At 36.9% G+C, this 23892-nt stretch overlaps 3 protein-coding genes across 8 annotated transcripts in view; 2 read left to right on the top strand and 1 right to left on the bottom strand.

Moving 5' to 3' along the window:
- Positions 1 to 7: 7 nt before the first annotated feature.
- On the top strand, positions 8 to 4383 carry LOC127941880 (solute carrier family 35 member F2). Of its 2 annotated transcripts, XM_052537325.1 has the most exons (10): positions 44 to 132; positions 199 to 229; positions 930 to 1062; positions 1146 to 1318; positions 1639 to 1766; positions 1870 to 2029; positions 2321 to 2477; positions 3166 to 3218; positions 3405 to 3559; positions 3845 to 4383. In XM_052537325.1, exons 3-10 carry the CDS (start codon positions 947 to 949, stop codon positions 4082 to 4084), a joined length of 1182 nt encoding a protein of 393 aa, XP_052393285.1. In that variant the 5' UTR covers positions 44 to 132; positions 199 to 229; positions 930 to 946; the 3' UTR covers positions 4085 to 4383. The 2 variants fall into 2 exon arrangements, with proteins under 2 accessions (XP_052393286.1, XP_052393285.1); XM_052537326.1 differs by lacking the exon at positions 199 to 229 and having other exon boundaries at positions 8 to 132.
- A 121-nt stretch (positions 4384 to 4504) lies between these two features.
- Positions 4505 to 14298, top strand: LOC127941881 (ELMO domain-containing protein 1-like). Of its 2 annotated transcripts, none has more exons than XM_052537327.1 (11): positions 4505 to 4666; positions 5030 to 5103; positions 6858 to 7003; positions 7107 to 7135; positions 7759 to 7856; positions 7961 to 8090; positions 8215 to 8348; positions 10369 to 10437; positions 11153 to 11203; positions 11602 to 11735; positions 12361 to 14298. In XM_052537327.1, the coding sequence occupies exons 2-11, from the start codon at positions 5087 to 5089 to the stop codon at positions 12534 to 12536; spliced, it is 984 nt and encodes a 327-aa protein (XP_052393287.1). In that variant the 5' UTR covers positions 4505 to 4666; positions 5030 to 5086; the 3' UTR covers positions 12537 to 14298. The 2 variants fall into 2 exon arrangements, with proteins under 2 accessions (XP_052393287.1, XP_052393288.1); XM_052537328.1 differs by lacking the exon at positions 4505 to 4666 and adding an exon at positions 4673 to 4783.
- Positions 14299 to 20916: 6618 nt separating this feature from the next.
- Positions 20917 to 23892, bottom strand: part of LOC127941956 (glutamate receptor 4) — an 82970-nt gene continuing 79994 nt past the window's right edge. For 2 of the 4 annotated variants that reach the window (XM_052537442.1, XM_052537438.1), the window contains exons 15-16: positions 23122 to 23259; positions 20917 to 22447 (exon numbers count right to left, since the gene is read on the bottom strand). In XM_052537442.1, the coding sequence (XP_052393402.1) occupies positions 22283 to 22447; positions 23122 to 23259 (303 nt within the window). In that variant the 3' untranslated portion in view covers positions 20917 to 22282. Of the gene's footprint in view, positions 22448 to 22925; positions 23260 to 23892 lie in introns of those variants that run through there. The other 2 variants (XM_052537439.1, XR_008149236.1) reach the window with 2 other exon arrangements.

The raw sequence follows: 23892 nt of genomic DNA, 5'->3' as shown, positions 1-23892 counted from the left end.
GCTGTTTGGGGGAAATGGGCGGGGCTTTAAATTGGCGACTGCGTTTCCTCGCTTTCATTAAAAAAGAAAACTGTGGTTGGATTTTAACTGATAAAACGTAACCTATAGACATGACGGATCAATTATATTCTGGTAAGTAACATACTCTTGGTTTTATTCTTTAACTTGTAAACACGTGACGTTGTGTTTTGTTTTTAGCCTTAGCTAACAGCATCCAACTCTTAAGAAGGTAAGAGATTTGCTTTTTGCTATCAAGCTACGCAACTTTTAGCCTAAAACGCATAATAAATCATAGTTGTTTTATTAATGAGTTCATAATATTTTGATCTCCGTGACTGTTTGCTCGTTTTACGTTGTCTAAAACACCCAACAGTGCCACGTGCTCTGAGAACTGTCGTTACAACCATCACACCCTTTCAGAGTTCCGCATTTGTGTCCGAAGCACCAGTTTGCTCATTCAAACTGCAAACAACACTCATTTTACATAGTTCTAAAAAATAATAAGCAATTTATATCAGGCTTATGTTGATTTTTATTTAAATACATTTTATTTTTAATTTAAAGTGAATTGTAATTGCTACATGGTGATCTTTAGTATTTTAAGTCATATACTGTATTTTAGATGTTTTAATTCAGTATGTATTGATCAAGTCACTATAGGTTTTCTTTATAGAAAATTATAAACTTATCTAAGTCTTTTTAGTTGGTAAGGGAAATTTTCTTTAGATTTTATGACCTTTAAGTAAGTGACATTAAAAAAGAAATTGCATTTTCTTTTTAAATTAAAGAGGCCCAATTGAGATCAGCATTATTGTGCATAAATTCCTAAAGAGATTAAGATTATTTCCACCATGAATCACTAGTTGTTCCCCAACATCAAAGCCTGTGACTTTCTCTAAAGTTCTTTTCATTTTCTCTGGATTTTCCAGGTGTCGATGTTTAAAATATGGATTGTGAAGTGGGAGAGAACTCCTTTGAACATGGAAGATTGGGAACTCTCAGACGATGGGGAAGATTTCTTTGTGGTCCACGGAATCTCACGTTTAAAGATGTGCTTACATGGTATGTTAAAGATCTTTAAGGATGTTTAATGTTTTTACATAACAATTGTCTGATTGATGGTAACTTAAGAATGGTTCCTACAGGCAGCTCTGCAAAACTATTGTAATGGGTCAAGCCCTGTCTATGCTGATATGTGGGACGGCAGTTACATGTCAGTATTTGGCAAATGCTGGGGTAGAGACGCCAATGCTGCAAAGCTTCCTCAATTACACCTTGCTGCTGCTCACCTATACTTTAGTCTTAGCCTTCAGGAGAGGTAAGTTGCTGCTCACCTTCTCTGCTTGGACTCACACACTGCTCTTATCAAATGATTAGAAGGGCAGAATATAATTTCCATGAACATGCTTATTATTGCTCCAGACTTTAAATAAAATTATTTGTGGACTCATGCCTGCAAGGCTAATCTTGTGGATTAAAATCTTTAAATTATCTATCGAGTCTCCTCAACATGTAAAATGTACTACTAATAAAAAAACCTTGTTATGTAGCTTTCCTCCAGCAATGCAAGCTAGTACAGAAGATATGGCATGTATTTTTGCTGGATTAATCACAGTTTTTTTTTTTTTCATAATTTAGGTGAAAATAATATGGTTCGAATTCTAAAAACAAAGTGGTGGAAGTATTTTCTCATGGCTCTTACGGATGTTGAAGCCAATTACACAGTTGTGAAGGCGTACCAGTACACAACCCTTACAAGTATACAGGTAAGAATACATCATTCTTTTTCTTTTAAGTTGTAAAAAAAACACCCACACATTAATACAGTGATTTTGAGTTAACATAATAACTTAATGTAATGTGTTGTAGCTGCTGGACTGCTTTGTGATTCCGGTTCTGATGGTGCTCTCGTGGATCTTTTTGAAAACTCGCTATAGACCATTGCATGTTATAGCTGTGGCTGTGTGCTTGCTTGGAGTCGGTGCAATGGTGGGAGCAGATCTGCTGGCAGGGAGAGACCAAGGCTCAAGTAAGTAGAGGCAAAAAGGGGCATAATTTAATTAAATCTTGATAATGCTTTATAATGTTCTTCTACGTTTTCTTTTGTTTTGCTTCTCATGAATCATTTGCCAAAACCTATTAGGTATTTTAGTCCTGTTACAAAAGATAAGATTATTCTAAAGGAGGACAATTAATGAAACTAAATGAATCATTAATCATAGACAATGTTTTTGTTGCTTGAAATGTTATCATCTTGCACCCAAATAGTTGATCTCCGTGGATCTGTTTCTTGGGCTTTTGTGTGTTTCTGTAACTGCAGGTAGTCATGTGTTGTTGGGGGATGGACTCGTGCTGGTCAGTGCTGCTCTCTACGCAGTGTCTAATGTTTGTCAGGAATACACAGTGAAAAACCTGAGCAGGGTGGAGTTCTTGGGCATGATGGGACTCTTTGGGACACTCATCAGTGGTGTGCAGATGTAAGTTTTATGTCACAATCTCATTTTGTTAGTGATATGCCCCCACCATGAGAGAAAGCCTTGCTTTTGAAAAGGAGAGGCTATATTTTATTGAATATTTCAATGTTTTTTTTTTTTTTTTTATAAGAAATGAATCCTTTTAATTATTAATTCTATTATTTAATATTCTTATCAGTGTTCCTGTAGCTCAAATGGTCAAGCATTGTGTTAGCAAGTGCAAGGTTGGGGGTTCGAATCCCCGGGAACACATGTTAGGAGACAATTGTTAGCTTGAATGCAATGTAGTTCGCTTTGGATAAAAGTGTCTGCTAAATGCATAAATTTAATTTAAATCAAGAATGCTTTAAATTGATAAAAAGTGATGATGATAATAATAATAAACTTTTTCAAGAGTACGATATCAGCATTATGATTTCTGAAAGATCAGGTGACTCTGAAGACTGGAGTAGTGATGCTGAAAACTTCCCATCACCAGAATGAATTACATGTTAAAATATATTAAAATGGAAAACACTTATTTTAATTTGTAATGATATTTCACAATCTAATATATCACAAATAATTGCAGCATTGGTGTGCATAAGAGACTTATTATATTACTTACACCAAACTTTTGAACACTAGTGCATATATAAGTAATTAGTCCTAGCTGATCTTTTAATTTTAGTATTTCATTTTTATTTTGAAGGGCTATATTTGAATCCAAAGCTGTACCTGTTATCAACTGGAACTTGAAAATATGTAAGTAACTAAGTTTTAAACGTTTTTTTTTTTTTTCTCACTGACACAAGCTCGCAATATTATCTAGTCATCAATTATATGAAATTTCATTAAATGTATGTAGTAAGTTTTACAGAAATCGTGAGTATTTCCTGTTCTCCTCTTGATTTGATAAATGCTTTAAATACCTGTACATTTATTCTGTAGGTGTGCTCTTTGTTGTATATACTCTGTGCATGTACGGGCTGTACAGTTTCATGCCTGTAGTGGTAAAGATGACCAGCGCCACGGCTGTGAACCTCTCACTGCTGACTGCTGACCTCTTCAGTCTCTTCTGTGGCATGTTTCTTTTTCGCTACAATGTGAGTAGAAAGATTACATTTTCAGCAAATCAATAAAAATGCCAGAACAAAAGAAAAGATTAAAACTTTTTCCAATATCTTTTTCACAGCCCTCTTGCTAAATCATAATTTTCCAGGGGTGTTGACATTTTGAGTGGTTGCACTGATTCTTGATATTTGGAACACTTGCTTTATATCATAAATCTTTTAATGAAATAGTTTTACTAACTCTAATATGCTGTGGCTTGTTCTCATTGATTTTTCGTTTTCTTACAAGTTTTTGAAGTTTTCCTTCTTTCTTCACAGTTCTCAGGCCTGTACATCGTGTCTTTTGTGGTGATCACGCTTGGTTTCATCATGTTCAACATCGTCCCGACCTCCACAGCAGATCAGTCTTATTCCACTGATGACAGGGCGTATCATCTTGCTTCATCTGCGGATGTCCAACAAGATGGAGACCTTGTAGTAGACTTAGGACAGGAGAATCAGGACAGGACAGGATCCAGTCACAAAGCACATTGCAACGGATTATGTTCCCAGAAATAAAGCTCTACAATGTAGAGTACAGTGTTACATTTTATAGATTTGCTTTAGAAGGGTTCCTATTTTTATGCTGAAGTCAGTGTTTAATCCGTTATTTAAGGATTTTAAATCCACTTCAGTGTGTCTTGACTCTATATTTTTATGCACAATAATTTGCATATAAATGTTATTTAAATCTGCTGAGACTGAAGATGACACATTACAAAAATAGAAGAAAGTTGTCATCCTGCACTGTAATGATCTGTATACTGAATGGGTTTTTTATGATTATTTTTGACCATTAAAGTGTTTTTTCATTCATAGTTTGATTTTCTTTATGGACCCCAGTGTCCCAAACCCTGGTTCTAGAGGAACAAATGAATGGTATTAAGTTTCAAATTATGGGAAAACAATTCATATAAAACTCCATGCCTGAGTTTTGTCTTTATGTGAAGGAGTGAGAGGTCTTCTCAGCAGAGCTGCATTGCGATGTTGTGAAGCGCCCGCCCTCTCTAATTCACACGCTCATCATGGAGGAATAACAGCTACCTGCTTTACAGAGAGCGGAGGGCAGGCTTATTCCCGTTCCCAGCAACGTCTTGAAACGTATGTTCTTGTCATTTATTTATCTTTTGTCAGACTTGATACGCTCTTGTCACACGACCGTGTGTGTGGTAGAACAGAGCAGAAGAACACCTATTGCAAGATAAAATAGTCTCGACGGTAAATGACTCCGAGTGTCTGTATTATATAACCCATAATATTTGAATTCAGTACAAATATCTGTCGCGTCAGACATTAAATATGTAGCCTACTCGTGGATGTGTAGACCTTGTTAGAGCAGTTGCCCAAGGCAACGTCTTGACCAGCCTCGAGCCACAATACATTTCAGTCCACGACAGCTGAATGCAATACAACGATTAAATAAAGATACACTGTGGTTTTTCTTTTGAATTATGTTTTGTGCAGGAGGTCAGACCATCCGCGAATGTGAATTACACTGTTTTATTAAAGCAGACAATCGCGATGAAGCATTTTCTGAGGTAAGTACGTCTTTATTGCTTAATTATAATAGTGACATATTGCTTGGAAACTGAAATGGCATTGTTTTCATTTTCCATTTTTAAAAATTCACATTAAATTCACCGTTATACTGATTTTAAATTGCATGCTTTGTAGTGTGGCCCAATTAGCCTCTGTCATGGATGTGGAAACAAAAACAGAAACGAAATAAGTATTCATTATTCTTATCAGGTATTATTATTATCATCATCATCAAAATAATAGAATGGGCTTATACTGCACCATAATAACAAAAGGCTAATAATAATTAGTGTGTATGTTTATATAGTTACTATTATTATTATTATTATTATTATTATCAACTGTGACAAGTATGTTGAATAATGATTATATTATAAAATATTATCAGATATTATTGCTATTAAGGAACATAGCCAAACTATAATATATATATATATATATATATATATATATATATATATATATATATATATATATATATATATTAGGAAAGAACATAAAAAATACTGATTATGTAATAAGTATTACATATTGCAAAACATTTTTAAACATCCTGAAAGTGTTGCTGTTTGTGAAAACTCTTAAGGATATACAGTAAAACCCCCTTTCTAACTCTGATACAAATGTTTGTGCTCCCATCTTGACAGACCATAGTGAAACCTACATCAGTATGTCAATGCTTCATATTAGAGATCCAACATGAAAGCTGGTGAGATTATATTATATCCCACCCTCAGTGGCCTTTTCAACTGCTAACATTCATTTACAGCAGCAGCTCTTAAAATGTAAATAACTGAAAAAATACCTTTTAATTAACAATCCCTTGATGAGTCATCCACTGCCTTTCAGTTTTATGTGTTTTCCAATCAGCCATTCCTCTTAATTATATTGTTTATAATAAATTATATTGAATGGCACTAAACCTAATAGGACGTCGCTTGAAATGCACCAGTATAGATTTGTATTTCAACTAGATGTTTAGAGGTTGAGACTGATATAATGCAATATCAGACCTGGCAATTATTAAAGTCCTGGAAAAGGGACTGAATAACCTTTGGAACGCTTCATTTCTGTTCAACAGCTTTGATAGACTATAACACCTTTTTTACAAAACACAGGTTTGACTGCAAATTTCATGCCGATTGGAAGGCGAGTCTATCCTGTGAGCAGTAACTCTCAACACAATCAGCAACTTGATTCAAACAGGTTTATTCCTAGTCCAGTGTGTTTCCTGTAGTGAATTAAACTGCAGTTAGACTGATAAATAACATAGATGCATGGAATCAAAACAGATGCATATAGTAGACAGACATGTTAGTAAGTCCTTTGGTGAATACATACTGCTTGATACATGCAATGAAACCTGTATAAAGAATAATACTTTCAAAATGATATTTTACATTCATCATGCAGATCTTTGTAGAACTGTGACCCACTTCATTATCGTGGCCCATTTATCTCTGTCTCGAATCACAGACATGCATTTTACAATGGGGATTAGGCCTAGCTTTTGTCAACATCAGACCATTATAAGAGAAAAAGAATGTGCATTTCTCTTTGAACAGTTTTAGCATTGTTAATGGAAAACACATCTGGTTGAGTTATTCAGTTCAGGTTTAGAGTACTCAAATATAATGAGCTTTCAAGATACCTCAGTGAGTACGCTTTATTCTGGGACAGAATACACAGGTGTATAAGGCCTGTCAGTATTGGACATTTTATTCAGGCCTCTTTATTTCTCTGAATCTTCTAGGGTCCTGACCCAGTTGCTGGTGGTGCTTTACTGTAAGTGTTTGTGGCGGGGCTTGAAGTTTGTCATCAGGAAGGTGACGGGACGATGTGAGCTTCAACGGATCTGTTACAATAACAAACCTGGTGCCCGAAGGACCCTCAAGATTGGTAAATACAATCAGTGAATTTAGTGGTACATCTGCCGTTTAAAAAAACTATATTTGTAATATTGCCATTTTGATATTATTTTGTGTTTCTTTTAATTTCACAGAATCCTCACTCAAATGCTCTAAACATGAGGTGAGTCATGAACTTTGATTTTTTTTTTTTACACATTTATTACATCACATTTATTGTATTATTGTATTTATATATTTATTTTTTATATATTTAACAGTATTAAATAGTATGCATTTAAACATTTTTGTATTATAAGTAGGATTATTTTAGTATTATTTAAATTGTTATATTATTAGCTTCTATTTTGCTACTATAATAGCATTTATTTTATATTCTTGGGTTTTATTTTAATAAATTTAGTACTTTTGTTATGTGCTTTTGTCATTTTGATGTCTTTTTAAAAACATTATTTATCTTCAATTTATTTTTATTTCAGTTTTAGTCATTTTATTACTTCAGCTTACAGTATTGTAGGTCAGTTACTTACCAAGGCAACATTTTTAATTTTTCTTTTATTATTTTTAAAGCTTTTCATTTAAAGTTTATTTCAGCTTTGTTTCAATTAAAAATTAAAAAATGTGTATTTGATACTATTAATTTTAGTTACAATAACAATACTGGTTTTAATCTGATTTAAGTCCCATATGAAACTACAAGAAGGCTAAATCATTTCACATACTGTATTATGCATTTTTTTATTTATATTAGCTAATATATTTCTTTCAATTACTGTACCTCCATAGCTTTTGCGGTCTGCCGTCAGTGTTCAGCCAGATTCTGTAGAAAAGACTATCGATGATATAATGTCCATGAAAAAAATCAACCTTGAAACTAACCCACAGTAAGGATCCCATCATTTGCTGATATACTGTGTGCATTTAAGGATTACTCTCTGTTAGGTCTTACTCTTTGAGCACATATGCTGTATTTCTTTTCTTCTTCCAGGCTTGGCATCTCTCTCCAGGCTTGCCTGCTCCAGATTGTGGGTTACCGAAACCTAGTAGTGGAGGTGGAGAAGCTGCGTAGAGAGCCGTATGACTGTGAAAACCCAGCACATGAGGAGATGCTCATGAAGGTATTAGAAGTAACTGACTATTAGCAGTTGCCAGCCTTTTGATGGTTGTTTCTAATAACTGTGTGCAATTCACAATGTAGCACAGCATCTCGGCCATAACAGAATTTTTTTTTTTATACACCAGCTGTGGAAGGAACTCCGTCCTGATTCTCTTCTCTCTGGACGCATCTCAAAGCAATGGTGTGAGATTGGTTTTCAAGGAAACGACCCCAGGACTGATTTCAGGGGCATGGGTCTCCTGGGCTTGCACAGCCTACTGTGAGTAGAAAACCTGCTGAAGTGAAATCATGACATAAACATTCAATCTTTATAGTCATTTAAAGGTGCCATCTGTCATGTCTGGCAAAAAAAATCAAGTCATACTCCACATTCCATACCAGATGGGGGCAGTATGCCTCAATAAAGTGAATTGGTCTACTCTAGAGTAACAAACGAGAAACGGCATAGTCTCTATGCTCCGCCCCTACCTTCACAACAACACTACAGCCATAGCCGAAGCCTAAAAGAGGACGTTTTGCCTCCAGAGGAATGTTGGGTGATGTCAAGTGATATTGAAACATGACATCTTCAAGCTACTCCCCTTCACCTTTACCAGTCAATATGTTCCTATTCGTTTTGTTCATATTACATTTTGAGTTGTATATACACATTATTTGAATTAAATTAATTTGACAGACCCTATTCTGTCAACATCATTGGTAAACATCAAACAGCTGATCAAAGCTAGCGCCCACCAACGTAACCAGAGCTGCCAACTCTCAAGCATTCACCGTGAGACACACGCAATTGACTCTTTTCACACACTTTCACATCACACATCAATTTTCTCACGCACAGAAAAACTACAAAGCAAAGAGGACACTGAGCCAACAGACTAGATAGAGCAGGTTACTTATGAAATAAAACAATGGGTAAGTTATAGCTAGCTAATTATCAAACGCAGCTACGGTTAGCCATCGCTAACATTAGCACGTTTATCGAACAGCCTTCGATTTCTATGTTATAACTTCCCGAAAACAAATACACAAACATATAAAACAAACTTCTAGCGAAATACTAACAGCATCTTACTTACCAATCCAAAAGAAATGTTGCAAGTTCGGAGTGGAACCTCATTTCTTTCAGGTCCATCAGTTGTCTCCAGCGATTGAAAGCAGTGCCGATGTTTACTCTGGTTCGGCTCCTTTTCTTATTTGATTTGTGTTTCCGAGCGCGGTTGTTTCCCTGTAGCGGGTGACGCTCTCTTCCCTGAACTGAAATGAAGTAGTGGGCTGTACTTTCCACACAATTGACATCAGGTTCAAGTACACGCCCACAAGCCGTGCGAGTTATTAGTGTATTGCAGGTTGGCTGGTGGTTATGTTGCCCACATACCGCCTCCCACGGCCGAAACTGGTATTACGACACCTGTCGGGCCGGGGCTAGTAATGCTAATTAAGGTTGATATCTCTGCAGCACTATAACTTTACTTTTTTAAATGACGTCATCGCCCTTATTTCTTCTCATTCTTTTGATGCGTGTAGGTCATGTTATGGATATTTTTACCTACATTTTTGCATATGGCACCTTTAAACGCATGTACTTAAATTAAATTATTTACTTATTAATCTACTTATACCAGATCTTAGCTTCTTTCCAAAACATAGTGTACCTTTGCTGTCTAGTAACTACACAGGCAGCTTCCTATGAAATATCTTAACCATCATGGAACCTCATAGAAGACCAATTTGAAATGTTCTACATAGGCTTTTGCCATTAAAATAGACATTAGCATGTTGCTAAGCTAACAACACAATACCATGACAGGATAATTATTAAATGCATAACTTACATTGTGTAAAATAAAGTAGTTGACTGAACTGTACTAGCTTTTATCAGTTAGCAAAAGACTTTGACATTAGCATGTTGCTAAGCAAACAATACAATACTCTATTTAAGCAATAAATATATAATGTACATTGGGTAAAATAAGTTTTTAATTTACACTGAACTTGTTTTCATCAGTTAGCAAAATATTTTGTTATAAATTAAGCTAAACTAATTTGTATCACACAATTTTACTAATGAATGTATGTATAATCAATAATTGTTTGGCTTAGACTTTTCACTGAGAATGTTGCAATGCCTTAGCATTTACTTAGGTGGCATAAATAAATTGCCTAGCTTTTTAAGCAGACTTACTGAACTGTATGTGGCCTTAAAATCCAATCTACATAGGCAACTCACTAGGTTTTTGAACAGAACAATTCAGTTGCTAATTTCCATCTTTTATTTGCAGGTATTTTGCGAAGCATGACAAAGCCACTGCTCTCCAAGTTCTTCATGACTCCCTGCAGCCCAAACACAGGTCAGATCCTTCAGATAGTCCTCTTAGGAGGTTACTATGTATGTACTTTCAGTTATGTACTCCGTTATGGTATATTGTCCCATCCAAAAGAGTATCAGTGATTGGCTTTAAGACACGTTTAATCTTTAAACACACATTAGCAAACATACACCAAAAGCAACACACAGCATCAGTATCTTGCCAAAGGATGTCAGTTAGTGTGTAGTTCCCCAGAAAGCTCTTATCAGTGTATTGCTTTATACTGTGTGTGCATACCATGTTTATTTTAACAGGTGATTTTTTTTTTCATGCCGTGCAATCGATCACACCTTCAGCATGCATGTCACCATCATGCACCCACACATTCCTTTTTTTTTGTTCCTGCTTCTTTTTTATTCCCATCACTGTCATGCACAGGAACGTTCCCAAAGAGGAAGCCAGGTACTCCATCTTTTCTCTCTCCGTAAGAAATTAATTTGACCATTTTGCCTCATTCTAATGGCTTTATTTTGTTGTTGTTATTTATTAAATCTCAAAACGTCCAACCTCACCTCACTCCAAACACAAGGCATTATGCTCCATTATAACGTTGGTTAGTAGCTGTGAATGCTTTCTCTTTTCTACAGTGAATTGTGTAATTGTCGTCGTTTATAGTTGACTGCACTATAGTAAATGTTTAAGGACTATTAACACAGGACTGAATGGACACACACCAACATTTTGGTTTTTCACACAGCAAGATGAGCAAAGCTGAGTGGGACAAGAAGACATACGACAAAGCGATTGGGTGAGTTCAGAATATTGCAAACTATTGCATGGACTAGAAAATATTTTTTTTTTCACCAGTAAGCAACCAGTTCCTAAATCAGTGAATGTTAAAAATAATTCTGCTGTGTATGCAGCGCCTGAACCCTGCTTGTGTGTCAGCACTGTTGCTTTGTGTGAGGATTTGATTCAGGCTCTTCTACTTGTCATGAGCTTTCAGGATGCATTAGCTCTGATGTGTAACCTGTTCAATCACTGCGCTGCAGACGTGGACACACAGACACAATTACAGCACAGAACAGATGGAATCACGCACACACAAACACCGACAGTGTCTTAACTTTTTATGATGTTTATTTACACTAAAAACTATTTCTTTGACATTGTGTTTTGTGCTGACCCAAATCTTTTGTGGCACAGATACTCCTTTGCAATAGTTGGCATAAACATCACAGACCTGGCATATTCCCTGCTGGTGAGCGGCGCTCTGAAGACTCACCTGTACAATGTTGCACCAGAGATGCCAAGTCTAGTGCACTTCCAACAGACCTTCTGTGAGTGTTATCATAATGTCACCATTGTTGTCATTGTGAAATCAACTATTGTTGTAAATTAAAAGTGTAAGTGAAATTATTAATAATATATAAAATGATTTTTATAATAATTATTACTATTATATTTGTAGTCAAATTATGCAATTAAAAATTATAATATATTGTACAACTAATTTTTTTGTATGTAAATTATATTACAAAAAAATAATAAAAAGAAATGAAACATTACATATCAATACATTGAATTGTATAATTTGTATACATAATAACATTTCTTATTATTATTGTAGTTTAATATTTGATATATATGTCTATAAATCTGCTCTATCATTATATAATTTATTATTAATAATGATATTTATATAATTGACATAAAATGAAATTGTACATAAGGTTGTAGATACTAACTACTACTAAAAATTAAATAACAACAATAATAATATTTATTTTATATTTGTGGTTAAATATTGGTTCTAAATTACAGTTAAGTTTAAGCCTGTTAGGTTTATTATATATTATATTTGTTTATTACAGACATTAAAATTACATAAAATAATAAATATATGTAAATAATTACTATATATTTACATGATTATTATTTTATTTATTTTTTATTTTTTCTTAGGTTATCTGATGCAGGAGTTCCACAGGTTCTGGATGGAGGAAGATCCATGTGACATCATGGAGTTCAATCGCGTGCGCACCAAGTTCCACAAGCGCATCCTGAAGCAGCTGAAGAACCCTGACATGGCACTGTGTCCTCATTTCACTGCCTCTGACCTTCACCTGGTCAACCTGTAGCTTTCCATTCGTCTCAACTCTCATCCTTAATGTCCATGTCTCATCACTGCCAACTGCTTAGCCGGTCTCTTTCTCATGTATTCTCACACCAATGTCTCCTACAGCACATCTGACCAGAAGTTACTGAAGATCACCAGCACTGCTGAAGACCATGTTGATTGTATGTGCGCATGGCAACAGTGCACCACCTTACAGCTTTCACACTGATTGTGATATTTACAGCTATCTGAATGTGGACGGGAGAGATATCTCCAGATAGGACAGGGCTCCCTATCCACCAGTAGGTAGAGCTGTTGGTACATATTAGTTAATACATTGACCTTGCAAGAGTTTCTACACATATCCACCGCACTAGGCTGCACTGATACCAGGCACACTTTGAAACAAATGACCATTGTTTATATACACTATCATATACTTTCAGAGCTGTTATATTAAAGTCTTTTAAAGGAATATACATGGTTTAGTACAAGTTAAGCTCAATCAACAGCACTTTTGGTATAATGCTGATTACCACAAAAAAAATATTTAAAAAAAGCAAAAATCTGGTTTACAGCGAGACACTTAAAATGGAAGTGAATGGGGCCAATTTTTTAATTGAAAAAAAAAAATTGCATCTGTTTCAGAAATGTAGCCACAAGATATACATGTTAACATAATTTAAGTCTGAAAAAATACTACCCTTTTCTGTGTAAAGTTATTTTTACAATTGTAAATAAGATGATTTAAACAGATCAAATCATACATACATTTGAATAGTATTCAATGCAATTGCTTTATGAGATTAGAGTTGTCAAATTTCTGATTTTAATCACTTTAAATTTGGCCCCATTGCCGTCCACTGTAAGTGGCTCACGGTGGCCTTGATTTTTTTTGTATTTATTTTTTATTAAAAACAAAAAAAGAGAAGAGCCGACATTAAATTTATGTGGTAATCAACATCAATGAGTAACCATAACCATTATCATCACCCTCATATTCTGAATCGCATTCTTCTATCATATACTTACAGTATATAGACTACTACATGTTGCCAAGAAGCAGAGCTTAAAATCAAATATTTACTTACCAAATATGGTAGGATAATGTGTGTTTTGTGAATGTTATCATGCAGAGCACATGATTGTTTTACAAATGTAATAGTGTTGATGTAAAAAAAAAAATATATATATATATATATACTGTATAAATAAAAAATATGGAATGTTCCATTTTTCTGTCCTAGCACCAAAGCAATAAGTGACATTTAGAACAGTTATTAGAAACATTTTTGTTCTAATTTTGTTGTGCCTCTATTGTATTATTACTAATTAGCATAATGTATAACTAAAGTTTAGCCCTCAGTGTGAGTATTTCAGGCATTCTTTGGTCTCTTCAGCATTTCTTTTTTTAACCTTTACAGCTGTCACATCACAAATGCATGTTGTTCTTTAAGTTTGTCCATTAACCCTTTAACACGACGGATGGTCACAGGGTTTGCCTGGATTTAGTTTTTGCCTGCAAAAAACTTTATCAGAATGTCACTTAAATTTTAATGTTGTTAATCGGTGCAATGAATGTCTTTGCTAATGGCAGTGTTAAGCAGCTTATTGTAAATAGCTATTGGTTGAACTGTGTTTCCACATGATTTTTAATGTGTAAAAAGTGTCCTACATTTCTCATTGCAGCACTTTTACAGACAAGACAGAAGAAGTTGTTGTACACAAAGCCTTAGAGGTGGAATACATCGAAACATTAAAGCTCATCATTACGCATGGCTGAATGTTTTCATATCAGTTGGTTTTCGTGTTCTCTTTCACATGTGTAAATAACTTTTTTCCTCACAATAACAATACAGGATCCTTTATCAGGAAATTAAATCATAGTTCTGGGGAGCTTTATAAGTCATTGTACCTCTGAATAAAAGGCTGCATCAAATAAACAAAACTGAAATAAAAAAATAAAGCCATACAGTAATATTAAGATAATAATGAAAAAAAGCACATAACAAAATTACTTGAAAATAAACCAAAATCTAAAAATAATTTTAGTTTTACTATAATAGTTTTACTGACAACACTAAAAAACGGCCACCGACAAGAATACGTGTTGTTCTGAGTTTGATCGCACGGGGGCAATAACGATTAAACTATTTTCTGTCAGGACTCGTTCATCCTCAGATTACTGAAACCCCATTTATAAAAGATAAAGACTTGATCCACTAGACTGGACTAACTGATCTGTTGACAGTTTAAGATGGGTTTTATGCACTTTCAGCTGGTCAGACTGGGAAACCACCGTGGCTAGAAACCGTTTTTTTAGGCTAGCAAACCTGTTTTAAGGTTCTTCACAAGTGCCTGATCTGAGACTACAATCCCTGTGTGATGACAGTCTTCTCATAAACAAAGGTTATGGTTTAAAAAGGACTGTTATCTGTGCACTCGCAACAGTCCAGGCCTAACGAGCCATGACAGCCAATCTGACATCAGACACACTCTGTCACATGCAAGTTCCTGTTTCCCCAACACCTGCCTTATTGTGGAGTGGCCTGTGACATCATTTAGCATAATGTCCAAACATTTCATGACAGGGATGTCGAGAGGCATTAAGAACCCTTTAAACATGATAACAAATAATAATATGAGCTCAAAGTGAGACGGGGCAATGCACTAACCAATACATTTTTCACTGAACACATAATGAAGGATTTTGCATTAGTATTACTTTATGATGATTGTTTAAAAATGACTTTACTTCAAGCATTCTGTACTTTCCACCTATGCCCTGCAAAAGGGTGTCTAGAATGACTTAAAGGGATACTCTACCCCAAAATGAACAATTTGTCATTATTCACTCATCTTTCCAAACCCGTAAAAGCTCCATTCGCCTTCGGAAACACAATTAAAGATTTGGATGAAAACCAGGAGGCTTGTGACTGTCCCATAGACTGCCAAGTAAGTTACACTATCAAGGTCCAGAAAAGTATGAACGACATCATTAGAATAGTCCATCTGCTATCAGTGGTTTAACTGTAATTTCATGAAGCGACGAGAATACTTTTTGTACGCGGATGGACTATTCTGACAATAATTGCATACTTTTCTGGACCTTGACAGTGTAATTTACTTGGAACGACAACATTTTCATTTTTGGGTGGAGTATCCCTTTAATAACATGCTACTTCTAGTATGTATTGTAGTATATACTGAAGTATATACTTAATATCAAGTATGCAGTAAATACTTAAGCATTCGGTTTTGTATCAATCACTGTCTGGATTCATTGGCTATGCTTTGTTTACTGTTTATTATAGTGTATACACTAGGCTCTTCTGATCATGTGTGCATGGAATTACATACCGTCATACTAACCCAACTAAGTATGAATTGCATTATACTTTATGACGCCTGTCTGATTTCATTGGCCAAGTTTTGGAATTGAATGCTACTCAACTGTTAATCTGTGCACTGTGTACTGTAAATAATCACTGAAGCATTATAACTTTATTTCATTTAACTCTAAATGTTTTAAAAACGATCAAAAGCACCATACTGCCTTATATTGTTCACATTATGCTAATTTTCTGTCCTCATTAAATACCCTGATAATTCACATTTGCCAGTCTTGGACTGAAAAAACATTGTAAAAAAATGTAAATAACATAAACACACACACACACACACACACACACAGGAACGTTCCTGCAGCTTCCCTATTTAGAAGAGGCTCCTCACAGCTTTTCATTCTATTTGACATTGAGGGTTGGTTAATATATCACTAGAGATTGCTAGCTGAATCTGTCCTAGTATAAACATATTTAAAATAATAATTGAACGATAACGATTCTGGAGCTAAAACCTAAAGATAATTATGAAATTATCTCTGCAATGTGCTCATATTTTGCACATTTTGAGATGATCCTGGATGACATACTCCTCAAGGTCATTAGCGTGACTGTCTGTGTTCTAACATATGTACCAACATCTGTTATAGGAGGGCATTTAGGTTTTCAGCACCAACTGCTGTTTTCCTGCAATATTTATTTGTATTCCCATCACACAGTGCTTTGCCCTTTCTGCAAGGATTCTTGTAAGGGAAGAAAATAAGACTATTTACAGTAATGTTAGCGCTTTGTGGTCTTTTTCAGTGATAATTTTCTTCATGGTCATTTTTACCATCTGCTCTTCAAAGACAACTGTACTTCAGACACTTGTATAGTTGAATACTGTTCTAAAAAAAAACAAAAAACTATACAAATAAAAAAATTAAAAATTAATGTTTGTTTGTGAATAACATTTATAAGTAATTCATAAATTCTGTCCCTGAAAAATAATTATCTTTTCGGTCATGCATTGTTATGACCACATGCACATAAGTTTTTAATGAATGCTTTCTGCTTGGATATTGATGCATACTGCCTATAGTTTCCTTTCTATCCTCTCCAAGGAACAAGTACTGAACAAGTACTTTGGTCTAAAAAGAAGATGTTTACTCCGCCAGAACATGTCATTCTCTCTCAGTGTCACTGGACCAAACTCTCTTGACCCTAGACCTTGTATGTATCGTATATACAGGCTATACAAACAATTGTGTGCTATATTGTCTAGTTTATATACTGTACACACCGTTTAAACACTGTACATACACCTCTCTCTATATACTAATTTTTACTTAGCAAAGACAGCACAATTATATTTATACACACACACACACTAAAAAAATAAAGATATATGTTTAGGTGAGAAAGCACACAATCAGCATGATTTTATGTATTGTTGTGTGCAAGTTCATGCTGCATTATATTGCATATATATTCAGCTAACACACACACACACACACACACAAAGTGGGGAAAATAATGGATCCACTGCTGATTTTGTAAGTACAATGAAATTAAGGGTCTGTAATTTAAATGGTAGGTCTATTTTAATGCAGTCATAATATCAATTTAACCCCCCCCAAAAACAACAACAACAACAACAAAAAACCCTGTTTATAAAGGTTATAAATGAGGTTTAGGTTAAGGATGATCATGAGAAAGTTAATGGGTCAGCCCAGAACTACTCAGGAGAAGCTTGTTTATGATCTTAAAGTAGTTGGGACCACAGTCACCAAGCAAAACACTGGTAACTCACTACACTGCAATGTACTGAAATCCTGCAGCCCCTGCTCAAGAAGGCACATGTACAGGGCCATCTGAAGTTTGCCAGTGAACATTTGAATGATTCAGAGAAGGCTTGGGAGAAAGTGCTGTGGTCAGATGAGACCAAAAATGAGCTCTTAGGTATTAGCTCAACTCTCTGTGTTTGGAGGGAGAGAAATGCTGACTATGATCCCAAGAACACCATCCCTAAGGTCAAGCACAGAGGTGAAAACCTTATGCTTTGGGGTTGTCTTTCTGCTAAGGGTACAGGACAACTTCATCGCAATGTGCCATGGGCCATGTGCCATAACATCTTGGACGAAAACCTCTTTCCCTCACCCAGAACACTGAAGACGGGTCATCCAGCATGACAATGACCTGAAATATACCCCCAAGGCAACAAAGGAGTAGCTCAAGAAGAATCTCATTAAGGTAATGTAGCGGCCTCGCCAGTCTCCAGGCCTCAATCCTATAGAAAATCTGTGGGGGGAGCTGAAACTTTGAGTTGCCAAACAGCAGCCAATAAACCTTAAAGATTTAGAGAGAATCTGTAAGAGGAGTGGATCAAAATCCCTCTTGAGATGCTTGCAAACCTGGTGACCATCTACAAGAAACATCTTACCTCTGTGCTTGCCAATTAGGGTTTCCATAAAGGTACTAAGTCATGTTTTGCTTGGAGATCAAATTCTTGTTTGAAACCCTGAAATGCAAACCAATTTAGAACCATGTTTTTTATTTTCTGGATTCTTTAGTTAAAATACTGTCTCTGTCTTTTTAAGTGTGCGTGTGTGCGTGTACGTGTGTGTATGTGTGTGTGTGTGTGTGTATATATATATATATATATATATATATATATATATATACACAGGTGCTGGTCATATAATTAGAATTCCATCAAAAAGTTGATTTATTTCACTAATTCCAATTTAAAAAGTGAAACGTATATTATATTCATTCATTACACACAGTAATATTTATTTCTTTTAATTTTTCATGATTATAACTGACAAATAAGGAAAATCCTAAATTCGGTATCTCAGAAAATTTGAATATTGTGAAAAGGTTCAGTAATGAAGACACCTGGTGCCACACTCTAATCAGCTAATTAACTCAAAACACCTGCAAAGGCCTTTAAATGGTCTCTAAGTTTAGTTTTGTAGGCTACACAATCATGGGGAAGACTGCTGACTTGACAGTTGTCCAAAGACGACTATTGACACTTTGCACAAGGAGGGCAAGACACAAAAGGTCATTGCAAAAAAGGCTGGCTGTTCACACCTTAATAGAGAGGCAAAGGGAAGGACAAGATGTGGTAGAAAAAAAGTGTACAAACAATAGGGATAACCACACTCTGGAAAGAATTGTAAAACAAAACCCATTCAAAAATGTGGAGGAGATTCACAAAGAGTGGACTACCGTTGGAGTCAGTGCTTCAAGAACCACTACGCACAGACGTATGCAAGACATGGGTTTCAGCTGTTGCATTCCTTGCGTCAAGCCACTGTTGAACAACAGACAGCATCAGAAGGGTCTCACTTCAAAAAGGACTGGACTGTTGCTGAGAGGTCCAAAGTTATGTTCTCTGATGAAAGTAAATTTTGCATTTCCTTCAGAAATCAGGGTCCCAGAGTCTGGAGGAAGAGAAGAGAGGCACACAATCCACGTTGCTTGAGGTCCAGTGTAAAGTTTCCACAGTTAGTGATGGTTTGGGGTGCCATGTCATCTGCTGGTGTTGGTCCACTGTGTTTTCTAAGGTCCAAGGTCTAAGGTCAACACAGCCATAACCTGGGCTCTCATAACACCTGAGCAGTGCCACAGACTGATCGACTCCATGTCATGCCGTATTGCTGCAGTAAATCAGGCAAAAGTAGCCCCAACTAAGAATTGAGTGCTGTACATGCTCATACTTTTCAGTTGGCCAAGATTTGTATTGGTCTTAAGTAATATTCTAATTGTCTGAGATGCTGAATTTGGGATTTTCCTTAGTTGTCAGTTATAATCATCAAAATTAAAAGAAATAAACATTTAAACATAGTGCGTTGAGGGACTCCCGTGCCACTGGAGACGTGAGCTGCGGGACCCGCGATCCGGATGGGAACCGCACCCGTTTACACGGCCGACGGGCCAGGATGCCGGGCCGTCCATCCCCTACAAGCGCCGCGGCCACCGAGAGTGATGCGGCCGCTAGAGGAAGCCGCTGCACCCTCGCGCCCTGGACAGAAGAGGGGAGCGCGTGCGGCCGCCAGACTCCGCCCCTTACCTGGACCCTTCCTCCATGAACACTGCCTGACCCACACTAACCCCGCAGCAAGACGAGGACACCAGATTCCCTGTTGTTTTGGACACACTCCCCCTTTTGCCACCTTTATCCCCCTTTTTATTTTATTTTCTGTTAATAAAAGCCTCTCCGAGGCCTGACGCCACGCCCACTGTGTCTGTCTTGTGCTCCTCCCATCACAGTGGTGGAGAATGCGGGTAAGGCGGAGCCTAGACAGCGCAGTTGGGAAACATCTGGTGACGTCACTCCCTCTCGCTTGCAAATGTTCGTGAGAACCCGGACTGGGACTCCCGTGTGGGCGGCTCCCTGATGACGGGGATGTCGCCCCTTTGGCCACCTTTATCCAGTTTTATTTTATTTTCTGTTAATAAAAGCCTCTCCGAGGTCTGACGCCACGCCCACTGTGTCTGTCTTGTGCTCCTCCTGTCACAATATAATATACAAGTTTCACTTTTTGAATGGAATTAGTGAAATAAATAAACCTTTTGATGATATTCTAATTATATATAGTTTCTTTTAATCAATGAAGTAAATGGTAACCAAAATTGTTTGGTTTGCAATGAGTTGAGGATGAGTAAATCATGACAGAACTTTTTTGGTTGAATTAGACATTTTGACTTTTAGACTTTTGTTTTAATTTAGGGAGTTCAAATTACACTACTAACCCAAATAAAGACACAGAGGAGCAATTTCCTATCCATTAATATATATATATATGTATATATATTTTTTAATTTTATTTTTTTACTATAAAATGATCAAAATATTTATTTACAATTTTAACATATTAACCTAAGGACACCACTTTCCTAACAGCATTAGAGACCATTTGGGTAAAAACCTAACGCCACTCTCCAAACACACTGATCATCAATATGTATCAGGATCATTGTGTGCGTGTGTTTTTGAAACAGAATGAGAGAAGACAGAAAGAGGATAAAGGGGACAAAATACAATGACAGACAAAAATATTGTGTGCTTGAGTAAAAGTACATGTGTATTTATCAAGACGAGGGGTTGCTGGAAAAGGAGGACCATAAATTGCACTTTCAGTTTAAATGCAAATTTAACAGAACTGGGCAGAGAAAGACTCATCAGTATGGTGTCCCGAAGCTTTGAAATTGTCCTTTCGTCCAGATGTCCGTTGCTACAGTTTTCTGGAGAACATGCTGAAGGCCTGAAAGAGGATACACAGTGTTTTTCATAAAAAAGGGTCAAAGCTGGACTCTGACCATGGCTCTCATGATACAAACAGTGTCTTCAGAGGCGCTCGGTGTTCTGAATACTTTCTATTCCATTTCTATACACATCTGCACAGTTAAGTCATTTCTCGTACAATTGGATTTCAATATATCATTCATAAAGACGTCTGCTCTAAAATGAATGGACATTTAAATACTTCTAAATTTTCACACTCTTTTTCAGTAATCACATGAATCAAAAATAAAATATGCTTCTGTGGAAAAAACAAAACAGTCTAGAGGGTACCATGGTCTACAACTGCACAGTGTTTATGCTGGGCATGGCTTGGGAAAGAGCAGCGGCTGAGATGCACTGAGGGTGTGTGCCACATTCCCGAGAATCATGGGCGCATAGGTCACTGGCACTGATAACATGCCCATGTTATTAAATCCATAGAATTTCATGTACATCTACGTATATCAAATCTTTTTCATTATTATTTTTTTTTCCAGTTTTTTCGCAACCATTATTGCGATGATTCCTTTTTCTAAAGATGGTTTAAAAAGAGAATTATACTCTGTCCACTACAGAATCAGATATTTACAAATTCGTTAAAAAGCAAGCGAGTTGTACAGTCTGCTATTTACAAAACAATGTAAATAATTTTCTTTATGTATGGTTTTATAGAATATATATATATGAATTCTTCTTCACAGTTTATTTTAATAAGTATTCATTAATACCATATCCATGTTAATAATACCCTCTCGGGCAAACAAATGCCCATTTTTAGCTATGTTAAGATGTTGAGTTGCAGTTTGGCAAGGGTTATGGCAAAGTGTCCGATTATTTTTTCGCCAAACAGCTACCAAGATTCAGTTGAGCTGTGCTGTTCTTTCTTTCCACCCGCTTCACCCTCAAAGTCAACACAAGTTCTTTGAATGTACTTGATGGAAACACAGAAGTCTGTGCGATAGCCATCCGCCAAACAGTATAGAATCTTGGCACCCCGGTGTGTGTAGCCACCAGGGGCCTCGGGTCTCTTTCGAAATCTACCTTGTCGGCATGATTGCTCAGCTTGGTGCCGTCATTGCTGTAGGGTCGGTTTTATAATGTCTGTTTTGTGGTCTTGTGGAGATTAAGGCACTTGAATGTTTTTGGTTTTCACGGTAAGTCAGATGACACCAGAGCCAGTCCGGAGCTCTGCCGCAGTGAGGGGCCGGAGTGGACAGCCTTTGGGCAGTCGGGAGTCAGGACGCGACCGTTCTCGCCCACGCTCCCTGTAATGGACAGGCGTGCCTTGTTCCGCATGGCTTCGGTGAAGGTGAGCTGCGTCCGGAGAGAAAAGAAAGACAGGAACAGGAAGAAAGGGAGTCAGCAGCATGTACTTAGAAAGCCAGAGCATCATTATTTCAATGAATGCACATTATCAGCAAGCACATACAAAACACCAGATTATGACACAGTTCAGCAATGAAGCGTCTTAAATGCATCTGGCATAGTCCTTTTTGAGCTAAAGATTACTTGAAATTCACAACTAGGGGGTGTTTTAGACTATGCCTAGGGTGAAATGATTCTCTTTAGCTTGGTTTAACTATTCTTCTTAACTCGGTTAATGAGGTTACCGCACTGGCATGTTATTACAAGCGTGTGCAGTCCAGGTACCTTGATCTTCAGCATGCACAAATATGTGAATGCACGTTTCCGACTTGGAGTACACGTGGAGGAGACAGAACAAGGACGTCACAAACACAAGAAGCTTTACCACGGCAAGCTACGGCAGCGAAAATAGAGGAGCTCCACTTACGACTGCCGGGCACCTACGTACATCTGACCTCCTACATCTCTACTCCTTCAGTGGCGTAGACGTTGTAACCCTCTCTATATGTGGCTAAACTCTGAGTGCTGTGGGTGGGACTGGGCCCTGGTGAGGGCTGGGGGCTGGGGAGGGGGATGGGACTGGGGAGAGGAGAGGAAGAGGGGCGACGTTCAGACTGTTCCACCTTCATTCTCTTGGCCTCGTTTCGGGACTTGTAGCAGAACTCGATGAGGGCCACCAGCATGGCCAGGCCCAGGCCCCCGACCAGAATGTAGAAGACCCCAGCGACATTACTGAGGCTGAGGGCCTGTGAGCTCTTGTCCTGGATGCGAGAGGAAGGAAAGGAACAAGAAGACAGGAAGTTAACGTGGCGGGAGCGGAGCTCACTTACACTTGCACCCACACATTCAGAGAACTACTCTATGAATCTACTCACTACCAAAACACATTCACACACATTTACAGACAAATCAATGTATATCCTCCCAATCAACCTTTCGCTTGAAGGCTAATCTGAAAAGCTGATATTTTTGTGGCGACTTCTATCAGGCATCAATGCTTTGACAGCACTTTAGAGGGTGACAATTAGTCTGTTATTACAGGAGATGTTTTCATTTTTCTTTTTGGCTGAGCTCTCAAATGGAGTGCGAATACACAACGAGATAAGATTTTAACTTCTCACTGTGTTCTAGCTTATCTCCATATGTGGCCGGTTTTTCGCTCCACAAAAGTCGGGCTTGCTTGGATTTTCATGCAAAGAGAAATCAATGGTACACTCGATTAAATAATTTAGGATATCTATAAAAGCCCAGTCACTTCCATTCCTCTCATGTATTAGGTATTTACTAAAACAGAGATACGTCTAAGAAGACATTTGGTGTGGAGAAGCAGGGCATGCTGAAACTATCCTGCCTGGTGCACATCCGAAATTTCCCTACAGATGAGCATGCGCTAG

Source organism: Carassius gibelio, chromosome A21, assembly GCF_023724105.1.
Source record: "Carassius gibelio isolate Cgi1373 ecotype wild population from Czech Republic chromosome A21, carGib1.2-hapl.c, whole genome shotgun sequence".
Lineage (NCBI taxonomy): Eukaryota > Metazoa > Chordata > Actinopteri > Cypriniformes > Cyprinidae > Carassius > Carassius gibelio.
Note: the sequence above shows the minus strand (reverse complement) of the source record. Positions and strands in the feature narration are given on the sequence as shown.